The sequence below is a fragment of the Epinephelus lanceolatus genome, chromosome 9 (genome assembly GCF_041903045.1).
Source record: "Epinephelus lanceolatus isolate andai-2023 chromosome 9, ASM4190304v1, whole genome shotgun sequence".
Lineage (NCBI taxonomy): Eukaryota > Metazoa > Chordata > Actinopteri > Perciformes > Serranidae > Epinephelus > Epinephelus lanceolatus.
The window spans coordinates 12,086,801-12,097,547 of record NC_135742.1 but is presented as its reverse complement, the minus strand read 5'-3'; the positions used below and the strand labels follow the sequence as shown (position 1 = coordinate 12,097,547).

Sequence of the window (10,747 nt, the reverse complement as noted above, 5' to 3'; positions counted from 1 at the left end):
ATTATAAAGAAGCTCCAGTTCATCCTGAAGGTGTTGGATGGGGTTAAGATCGGGACTCACTACAGGACAGTCAAGTTCTCTTACACTAAACCCTGACCACAATTTCTGACTCTGTGCAACAGGAGAGATTGGTCTGAAATATGTAAAACATAATTCTGATTTACACAAAAGCATGTGGACAAGAGCTAAAAATTATACATTTTTCAATCTGATGGCGGAGTAGATCTTTATTCCAGCTTCATTCAGTGATCTGCACCTTAATAGATTTGTCAATTTAATGTGTGAGTGCTGATCGAACTGTCTCCTCTTAAATGTAGGTTAATGGGGGATGATAATGACTGCTGCACCAACACTTAACAATCAATTTATGTAGAGCGTTTGAGGACAAGCATTTGGAAAGGTACCTTTTTAACATCACTGTAAAGATTTCACTGTAAAGAATCCAAAAAGATCAACTTGACTTATTTTAAAATGATTGTTTTCTTAAGGGGACAGTTCACCCCAGAATCAAAAATAGATATTTTTCCTCTTACGTGTAAGTAATTATTAGTTTGGATTGTTTTGGTGTGAGCTGCAGAGGGTTGGAGATATCGCTTGTAGAGATGTCTGCCTTATACTTCACAGATAATTCACAGACCTTGTCGGGAGCAGTCTCATGTAGAAACTATTTTCTTTTTTACAAAACTACACCCTCCGACCACATCACCACACAGAAGGAGGCATGCTTCTACTAATGAACAAGACACTTGTGCTCATGACAGCATGAGATGTGAACATTAATGGCGTCCTCCTTGGCTGAGCTCTAACATTAGCTGGCCCAGTGGTGCTAGGTGAGCAAGCAGATGCACGCCTCCTTCTTAACAGTAATACGCAAACATATCTTTAAGGCATCTAACCAAAAACCCATTCAAAAACCCATGGACTTCAAGATGAGGGAAAATGCTAACTCCTTTCCAGGTATTAGGACTCATTTCTGCACCACTCCGTTGTGAGCATGATAGCATGCTGGTGTTTTAGTGTCTTTAGTCTTATTTCAACCATAAAGCAACATCTTTTTAGCTTAAAAGGAGAGAAAAGTAGGCTACATAAACCCAGATGCATGCAGTGGGTTCTGTCTCACTTATTCACATGCATGGCTGCAGCTATCACAGTGTAGTCTTGCCACATGTCTGCTGGGGCCAGATGAAGTCCTTGCAAATGTAAATTGACAATCCATTCATCATAATCAAATGGAAATTAAAGTACAAATGCACCGATTTATAATCTATGCAGAAGGGGTCATTTTAATTAAGCAGACAAAGACTGATTTAGCAGGCGAAATGTAACATTGTTGGATTCAGGACAACATCAAACACACAAATCCACCAAAGGAGCTGCAGCATCCCAGCTCTCCCAAATAATCTGCGTGAGAGCACAGTTTAATGTAGATAGTAAAAGGGAATCATTTGTAGTAAAGACCCATTGACTTTACTCAGTGCTGAGTCATATTGCATGTCACTACGCATATTGAGAAAGAACATTTACAGGAGATATCATCTTTTGTTGGTCGTCATAAAAGCATACTGCTTTTGAATTGTTGAATAAAGGATAATAATTACATTTACAAATACTGTCTTATCCTGTAATCACAGGGACTCTGATATCAACATGGAGTTTTTATGAGTTTAAAAATGTTGGTGTTGTGGAGCTGAGTCATGAGAGCAGCAGGAGCATCATAGAGGCGAAAGGTGAGAGGAGGAGGATGAAGCCTGGAATGATGAAGATGGTCTGGGCAGCTCCGTGGAGCTCGCTCAAACAGAGGGCCTGCTCCAGTGTTTGATGAGTCTCAGCACTGATGCCTGGGAAACACAAGACTGTTGTTGGAACATATGCACCAAAACATGTTTCATAATGTCAAACTTCTCTAAAAGACCTTACCATGCTGGGACCATTCCTTCCAGACTTTCAGAAATTCTGTGTCATGTTCTCCGCCAGAAACTGTGTCAATAAATGTAACACAAACAGCCATTCAGAGCTCTCATTCTAAAAATGTACTAAATTATAATCTAGTAATGGGACAGCTCTGCTCTTACCTTTGGAGTGCTCTGTCAGCAGATGCTCCAGATCCCTGAGAGCACGGGTGAGGTTCTCCAGTCGGTGCTGCAGGTGGAGGTTCTCTTCTTTCAGAGTGTGGATGGTGTCGTGGAGCTCATAGGCCGAGCTGCAGCATGGAAGCCGAGAAATCAGCAACAAAACTGTGGCGACTTGCAAGACGGAGAACATTGCCGTATAATTGGATGTCATTCACTCTGTTAGCCGAATCTGCGGCTGGATGCAGTCCTGTTAAATCCTCCTGCAGCTCCTGAATGTTTCAAACTCAGGTGGAAGTGGTGACGTTATTCAAGGGCTGGCCTTTATCTGTGTCAGAATTGATTCACTGATGGGTAGCTAAATACCACTGGCCCGCTGACCACTCTAAAGGATCAATTGTTCAGAGCCAAAATTAGAGAGATAGAGTTGATTTAGGGTTAACAAAAATCTTCATCATAACAACAGTGACATCACAGTAACTCTTGATCCAATCATAAATGACACAAAACAGAAACAAAGGGGCGAAAAAAAGCAGAGGTCACTTCTGCAGATTATCCTTTAAACACAGAGCTTTTATTTCGACATCATATAATTTGCTATTATGCCAAACTCAAGAGTCATTTTGTCATCTCAAAATATTTCTAATTTCTGTAGCAGAAAAACAACCCTACTCCGAATTTTTATTTTTTTAATTTTTAATTTGTTTTGTCTCTCTTTCCTTTTGCTTTGCTTTGTTTTGGTATGGTACCAGAGAGGGCAGAGTAGTATGGATATGATTCTGTAAAAAGTGCAAAACTGATAACATCAACAAATTTAATTTAATTACATTCTTATCTAACAATTACTATATTGATCTACGGACCTAAGAGGGTGGAAAAACTTAAGATGAGTTAGCCTATGCTCTTAGAGTGATTCAGATTTAGCAGGCTAACTTTCTACAAATAAACAGAATAATTAATTAATAATAATAATAATACTACATAGGCCTATTTCAGCATTTTATAACTAATTTCTTATAGCCTAGTTCTTGTATACGTTTATTACTTTAGTCTAGGGACATGATAAAATCTATGTTGTGTGTACATGTGTACAAAAAGGTCAGTAAAATAATAATTGCTCTTTTAAAAAGTATTTTTATTGCGTGTAATATCTGAATCTATGCGAGTATGGAGACTTTAATCTATCATTTAAGGCATTTAAAAAAAAAAAACATTTGACACATTTTAAAGAAATTATGAGGAAGTAATTCATGGTGACAGAAATGTTGCTGCATAACAGGAATAACCGTTATTTAAAGTGGCTGTTGGGGGAAGGGGAAAAAAGATTGTGGATTAGCTTAAATTAAAATATTGTCGTATGCCACAATTTCTTACAAATACATCTGAAAGGCTTTGCATGGTAATAAAACAACATCAAAAAGGTTGTCGAAGGAAATAAAGCCGTTACTTTTTTGGGGTTTTCAGTTGGAGTTTGTGTCTGCACCGTAAGTGTTTCAAGGAAAATTTCATCATCATCCGGGTTACCGTCTGGTCACAGAGGATCCAAGATGGCGACTCACATGTCGAGGTGTAGAACCTGGAGTCGTGTTCAAAGGTACTACGCGTTTAAAATGAATGCTCTTGTATTGTCGCCGGACTCGATTTAAATATAGAAGAACAACGCTACGGGTATCTTCTGTGTCATGTCTCCCTGCGACATGAACAGTGTCAAAACTTTTCTGCGTCCTCATTATGAAAGATTAGCTTCCTCGGTTAGCATGATGCTAACTGTCAGCCGTTAGACAAGCTGTCAGGATGGATACTGTTACATCATGAGTAAAGTATACCAATAACGTATTTTAAAGGCTAAATGATGAGCTGAAAACGTTATATTGTTGGCGACTTGGGCGTTTTCAGTTTGCTGATAGTTTAAATATCTGGGTTATATGTTTGGTTCAAAGTTTGAGATGATGTAATGCTGTACTGAATCATCCCTGGTCATTATTGGTGCAATGTGTTGGACAACATTTTCTACCACTATCATCAAAACATTAAATAAGGGAACATCTTTTAGATTAATGGTGTTACATCCCTCCAGTAGAGTTTGAGACCAAAAGAATCTATGCAAGAAACACTTAAGGTTGTATTTAAGGCAGTTTATTTTGGTTTTCCTTAAAGTTGTCACCCATTTGTAGTTGGACTTAATATCTAATGACCATAATAAAACTCTCAAAGGGAACACGTTAAGAGCAACTGCATTTACTTTTCTCTTAAGTATATTAAGTAATCAAGGATGTAAATACTGTTTTCACACCTTGCCTTATGTTGCTAAGAAGAAGCTAAAGATTGTTTGTTGTTTTCAAAGGTTTGGGATTGCAGCTTACAGAAAATACAGCAGTGGCGGTGGATACCCAAATATCTCCCTCTCTGCACCTCTGCCTGGGATCCCCAAGCCTGTGTTTGCGTCTGTGGATGGTCAAGAAAAATATGAGACCAGGATCACTACTTTAGAGAATGGCCTCAAAGTTGCCTCCCAAAACAAGTTTGGTCAATTCTGCACAGTTGGAAGTAAGTTGCAGCAGTGATATGTAAATTTTAATATGCACTTATCTTCAGAATGTGTCTGACGTGGAGAAACTATGTTTGTTTTCTGTCTTATTTTTAGTTTTAGTAAATTCTGGTTCCAGACATGAAGCGAAGTACCCGAGTGGAATAGCACACTTTTTAGAGAAACTTGCCTTTTCTGTAAGTAAAACAAAGTAAAGTCCACAAACTGAAAGCTCAAGGACGTCAAGGTGTGTGAAGTGATGTTGTCTTTTTTATCTTCAGTCCACAGCTCAGTACGGGAGTAAAGATGAAATTCTTCTCACGTTGGAAAAACACGGAGGGATATGTGACTGCCAAACATCGAGGTATGTGATCTTTCAGCTTGTCTCAGTGCTATAAAATATAATGTTGATGTATTATTACGGAGAGTATGTGACCACAGCTGTTGTATGTGTGATGTATCATTCATTTTCCTGTGCAGGGATACCACCATGTATGCAGTGTCGGCTGAAGTGAAGGGTCTGGACACGGTGGTCAGTCTCCTGTCTGATGCTGTTCTACAGCCTCGCCTGTTGGGTGAGTCCATTCTTATTTTACATGACAAATCAGTGGGTACTGTGCCAAATGTCCTCTCTGTCTCCGCTGTCTGTCTGAGATGATCTGTGTTTGTTTACATGCAGATGATGAGATCGAGATGACCAAAATGGCGGTACGCTTTGAATTAGAAGATCTAAATATGAGGCCAGACCCTGAACCGTTACTCACTGAGATGATCCACGCTGTGAGTCACATCATTTGTTTTAATCATATTATTATCAGTGTTATATATTTGGAGGGCCACCAATTTCATAATGATATGAATCAAAGAAAGACAACCTGCATTTATATTTTACATCTGTAACATTACTTGTTACCAGGCTGCATATCGAGGCAACACGGTTGGACTGCCTCGCTATTGTCCTGCAGACAATGTGGAAAGGATCGACAAGAGAGTTCTTCACAGCTACCTGCGTAACTACTACTGTCCTGAGCGGATGGTGCTGGCTGGAGTGGGCATCGAGCACGAGCAGCTGGTTGAATGTGCCAGGAAATACCTGCTGGATACGAAGCCAGTGTGGGGAACAGGTGGAGTGGCCAACGTGGACCTTTCAGTAGCCCAGTACACTGGTGGCATTGTCAAGGTGATTTATTGGTTTTATTTGTGCTGGATTTTGTCCTTAATGTTATTCTCAGGAGAGAAGAATAATAAAATCCTCTTTTAATCTGTTAGATGGAGAAGGATATGTCAGATGTGAGCCTTGGCCCCACCCCGATCCCAGAGCTCACACACATCATGATTGGCCTGGAGAGCTGCTCCTTCCTGGTAGGTGTTTACAGTTGCCTGGCTATTAGGGCTGTACCGCATGTCATTTATTTACAGTCAAGGCTTCTTTTGAGGTTTTTTCAAATGTCTGCTGTCATATTTTATGACTTAATCACCCTAAAAAAATCCTCAAACAGAATCCTCAATTTACTAAGTTAAAATGTAATTTATGGAGCTGTTAGTTTGCTGCGAGGCTGCCGTTGTTAATACAGGTGTGTGCTCCCTTTGTGTGTGGCAAGTGGGAGAGGAAACTGTTTTTCTCTGCAGTGAAAATGTTGTTTTAAAAAGGCTTAACACCAACAAATATGGAGTGACGCTGAATACTTTGTTAAATAAAAACATGTTGCAAATTTTGGAAATGATTACAAAAAGATACACTTTGACTTTTGGACTTTACAACTCTCTGGAGTAAATGGAAATGTTTGGATCATATGAGTCAGAAACAATCCTACACAGCCACCACTGGAATGCAATCTGCAAATAGTATAATACTGATAATTAGTGAAGCCTGATCTTTAACTGCAACTGTGCAGAAATACCAGGTTTATTGAGGTTCATGAAAAGACGTGGAAAGAAAATGTCAGTATCATGAATAAAGCTTTTAAGTATTCAGTACATAGTGTTGTGCATGCAAAAAAAATGAAGCCAGCTGAACAAATACGTACAGATTCCAACAGAAAAAAATCCCAATCTCAATATCTGAGAGGAAATGATGAACACAAGATTTTATTTTATTAAAAAAAGAAACAGCCATAAATTACCCAATTTCTGGGCAATTGTGAACAATGAACGTGAACTACTTCATTTTTATTTAAATCTGTGTGAACTGAACTTTGAGCAAAACTTTGAAGTGTGAACACGTACAACAAAAAAAACGTTTGTGTTCACAGGAGGAGGACTTCATCCCTTTCGCGGTGCTCAACATGATGATGGGCGGAGGTGGCTCCTTTTCTGCAGGAGGACCTGGGAAAGGCATGTTCACCCGCCTGTACCTGAACGTGCTCAACAGGTGAACATCTCACAGACTTCAATTCAGGATTGTCTCTGATAATCATAAGTCACTGATATAACACCAGTCAGTTTCACTAATGGTTATCCTTGTCTGTTGTATGTAGACATCACTGGATGTACAATGCCACCTCCTACCATCACAGCTATGAGGACAGTGGTCTACTGTGTATCCATGCCAGTGCAGACCCCAGACAGGTCGGTACAGACTCAGGACAGCAGGGTTGAAATGTCCTATTGTACCTCTGTATTCCATTCACACCTTTGCAGAGAAAAGTTGAAACTGTGTAATGCTCCGTCACAAAGTTAGGTTCTCTTTTCAGATTGCGTCATTGGTTCTTTATGTGGACTTAACTGATTGATTTAGTTCTCATCATTACATGCATCTATCTCCAGGTGCGGGAAATGGTGGAGATAATAACCAGAGAGTTCATTCAGATGGCAGGCAGCGCAGGAGAGGTAATGGCTGTTTCACTTTCAAGGCAATCCATCATAAATTTAGCATTATTGAGTACTTGTTATGGAAACAAAGGTGGTGTACCATTCTCACTTTTCCATGTCCATCCAGATGGAGCTGGAGAGGGCAAAGACTCAACTCAAGTCCATGCTGATGATGAACCTCGAGTCGCGGCCGGTTATTTTTGAAGATGTTGGTCGCCAGGTTCTTTCCACAGGAAAAAGAAAGCTGCCACATGAACTATGTGATCTAATAAGTGAGTATCAAACAAAATTTAGTTGCAGGGAGAAAGGGCTTGAAAATGTCATACAATACCTGTCTGAAGGCCTTTACACACCAGGGGCATGACAAATAAATGACACATAGATGTGAATATCACGCATCAAAACTACTCATAGCAGCAGCCATGCAAATTTGCGACAGTTGCAACACTTATTCAATAAAAGGTTTGGATGTCAACAGATTCGTCAGCAGTGATGCCGGGATCTTATTGACCCAGAGCAGCATCTGGCAGTCTGTCTGAGATAAGTTGTTGTGTAGCCCAAGCTAACTTATTTTATTGATTTTCCTTTTCACCAAGTGCTCTAAGTAAATTTGAGTGTCCTCTGGTAATCAGCTACACAGTGTGTATGTCAAGGGCTTTTACTGTGATTGATAAGAACAGAAGGAGTACATCTGTGTGCTGCCTTTGTCAAGAAACAAATAATGTTTTGCCATCTTGATTCAGACTAGTGTTTTTATAATCCTCATAAATATAGGTGCACTGTGATTGGTTGATGCTTTAATGCTGTGTGAAACCTCAGAAAAATGAACCTCTTCCCAAAAACAAACGTGTTTTTTCACCACAAAATATTCTTGTTCTATGTAAAAGTACTCATGACAAAACTGTTGTTGTTGTGACAGTTTCATACAGCTCAGGATAAACGGTAGCTAAAGGAGCAGCAGTGACGACACCTGTGCCTTTCAACTAGAATTGCTCGGAACAGTCACGCAAAAAGAAAAAGCTAAAGCACTCTGAGTAAAGACACTGGGGGCAGTGCTTTTTCCTTAGGCAGCTGCCTGCAGCTGCATACACTCTTCACATTGGGAACAATTAGAAACAAACATGGTGGTGCTCAGAAAAAAAATGCTATGAGGATACAGGCCTGAAATCGCACCAAATATTAACACCCCCAGTATGTAAAGGCCTTAAGATGAAAATTACAAGAAGTTGAAATAGTCTTGTTTCACCCTGCTTATTTGTTTCTTTTTTTGACTCGTCAACAACTAATTTGCAGGCAACGTGACAGCCAGTGACATTAAGAGAGTAACCACCAAGATGCTGCGCAGTAAGCCCGCAGTAGCAGCTCTGGGAGACCTGACGGAGCTGCCCACGTACGAACACATCCAAGCCGCCCTGTCCAGCAAGGATGGACGTCTGCCCCGCATGTATCGCCTCTTCCGGTAGACCCCCATCACCATCAAGCCGGTCATCACTGGCAAAAATTACTGTAAATAAACTGGACTGGAAGATTACACTAGTGTTCCCTCCCACCACAGAACTCAGCACAGCTCACTCTGGGAGGGGACTAATACCCGGGCTCTCGACTGAACGTCTGAGAGGGGGAATTTTAAAGAAAAGTTACATTTTACTCGCCAGTAACCGTAGTCTTCATACAGTTGGAGTATCTGTATTTATTGTTTGTGGGCAGGAAAGCCATATTTCCATTTCAAAACTCAAACATGAGCCTGTTATTTTAAGTTTGTGAATGACACTCTGTTAAAGAATCTTAAAGGTTAGCTGTGGCTACCACCTCTTGTAGTGTATACACTTGTTTTCTATTGAGCTATCATTTTTCTCTCAGCTCGCAGAACCTCAGCTCTCTAAGATTCACCAAGCTCCACCTCGAGCCTTCTCTTTTTTCACAGCAGATTGATCAGAAAACAGTTGAAAATATAAATATTTTTACCACAGTGCTTCATAGTCACAGGCACAGTGAAGACTCTACACACAGTTATGGCAAACCAATTAATAAAGGTATCCTTTAAAAATGTTGGATGAATGACAACTATTGTAGCCATTTTGTCCTCAAGACTGAAATCATTGTTTCAGATGCACTGTTAAAAGACAGAAATCTAAAGTGAAACCTGTTTTGTTTTTTGTTTTTTGTTTTTTTTGTGATTGTGTTGATGTCCTTGCAAATTCCAAAAACAATATATATATATGAAGACGATAAATTAAAGGAATAGTTTGACTTAAAGGAGCTGTATGCAGTATTGAGAGCACATCCATGATTCAGAGTCTGAGCCAGGATTGCCTGCATATGGCTCTCAACATGGAGGTGGCTGAGCCGTCGGCCAGCAGCTAACGATGCTGACAGTGTGAAAAGTGCAAAGGGTGGGCGTTTTGCTTTTGTGACATTGCTGTCCCAGTATCAGCTATAACCACCTTATGAGCACAGTGCAGAGCTGCGTTGTTAGTTAACCAGTGGGACACACACACAGGGACTTGCATGAATGTGTGGGCAGATTGACGTCTAATAACAGAGAAGCTCGGATTACAACACACAGAGGGAACATTACTCTGCTCATGACGTCATTACTCCATTATATCCATAGCAAATAGTGGCTTGCTGTACTAAAGCTCTGAGTATCGTATACAGAACCTTTAAAATAAACGTGAAATACACTCATTTGCTTTCTAGCAAAGAGTAAGTTAAGTATCGAAGTGAAATGCATTTACGTTCAAATAAACTTGACTTGTTTTTCTGAATTAACAAGCTTATTATCTCAGAATTATGAGCAAAGTTTTATTTAAAAAAAAAAAATCAGCTTGTTTTTCTGAATTTACGAGATCTTGTTAATTTTCATTTTTCGACTAAGTAAAATAATAATCTTGTTAATTCAGAAAAACTGTTTTTAATGAATGCATCAGGCCTCCGTTAATTATAAAATCACTACCACTTTACACAATATGAAGCCACAGCAAGTCGCCAGTTAATGTTAGCTTAGCTTAGCATAAAGACTGGAATTGGAGAAACGGCAAAATTACACAAAATCCACCCAGCAGCACCACTAAAGCTCACTATTTTCTACGTTTTGGTCTGTACAAAAAACAAGGTCTAAAATTACAACTAGCTGTGTTATTGGATATTAGCAGTTGTGTGTCGGACTATTTACTGGCCCCAAGCAGTTGCCAGACAACCAGGTGAGGCTCTGTGAAGCTCCTCTACCCCTCCAAGAAATAGTCTGACTCATAACCCCCATAAAACGGCAAATTATTGCTTTTACACTTCAGTTTTTGTACAGACTAAACAAATGAACTATAGTGTGCTCATCGAGTCA

At 39.7% G+C, this 10,747-nt stretch overlaps 2 protein-coding genes across 2 annotated transcripts; one reads left to right on the top strand and one right to left on the bottom strand.

Annotated features, from left to right (window-relative positions):
- Window positions 1-1,274: 1,274 nt before the first annotated feature.
- LOC144464252 (uncharacterized) lies at window positions 1,275-3,595 on the bottom strand. Its single transcript, XM_078170567.1, has 4 exons — window positions 3,517-3,595; window positions 2,073-2,454; window positions 1,918-1,977; window positions 1,275-1,838 (listed from the first exon to the last, which is right to left on the bottom strand). The coding sequence occupies exons 2-4, from the start codon at window positions 2,281-2,283 to the stop codon at window positions 1,693-1,695; spliced, it is 417 nt and encodes a 138-aa protein (XP_078026693.1). The 5' UTR covers window positions 2,284-2,454; window positions 3,517-3,595; the 3' UTR covers window positions 1,275-1,692.
- pmpca (peptidase, mitochondrial processing subunit alpha) lies at window positions 3,510-9,660 on the top strand. The gene is made up of 13 exons (XM_033618704.2): window positions 3,510-3,663; window positions 4,414-4,616; window positions 4,714-4,793; window positions 4,878-4,960; window positions 5,077-5,171; window positions 5,276-5,376; window positions 5,513-5,776; window positions 5,866-5,958; window positions 6,849-6,967; window positions 7,074-7,164; window positions 7,363-7,425; window positions 7,535-7,679; window positions 8,701-9,660. Exons 1-13 carry the CDS (start codon window positions 3,617-3,619, stop codon window positions 8,868-8,870), a joined length of 1,554 nt encoding a protein of 517 aa, XP_033474595.1. The 5' UTR covers window positions 3,510-3,616; the 3' UTR covers window positions 8,871-9,660.
- The last annotated feature ends 1,087 nt before the right edge of the window (window positions 9,661-10,747 follow it).

What these genes read in the sequence shown, in the direction of transcription:
- LOC144464252 (XM_078170567.1), bottom strand. Translation starts at nt 2,283, where the DNA reads ATGACATCCAATTATACGGCAATGTTCTCCGTCTTGCAAGTCGCCACA. An exon ending in GCTGACAGAGCACTCCAAAG is followed by an intron (nt 1,978 to 2,072) that starts GTAAGAGCAGAG and finishes TTATTGACACAG; the next exon opens with TTTCTGGCGGAGAACATGAC. An exon ending in GAAGGAATGGTCCCAGCATG is followed by an intron (nt 1,839 to 1,917) that starts GTAAGGTCTTTT and finishes TGTGTTTCCCAG; the next exon opens with GCATCAGTGCTGAGACTCAT.
- pmpca (XM_033618704.2), top strand. Translation starts at nt 3,617, where the DNA reads ATGGCGACTCACATGTCGAGGTGTAGAACCTGGAGTCGTGTTCAAAG. An exon ending in ACCTGGAGTCGTGTTCAAAG is followed by an intron (nt 3,664 to 4,413) that starts GTACTACGCGTT and finishes TTGTTTTCAAAG; the next exon opens with GTTTGGGATTGCAGCTTACA. An exon ending in TGGAGAGCTGCTCCTTCCTG is followed by an intron (nt 5,959 to 6,848) that starts GTAGGTGTTTAC and finishes TTGTGTTCACAG; the next exon opens with GAGGAGGACTTCATCCCTTT.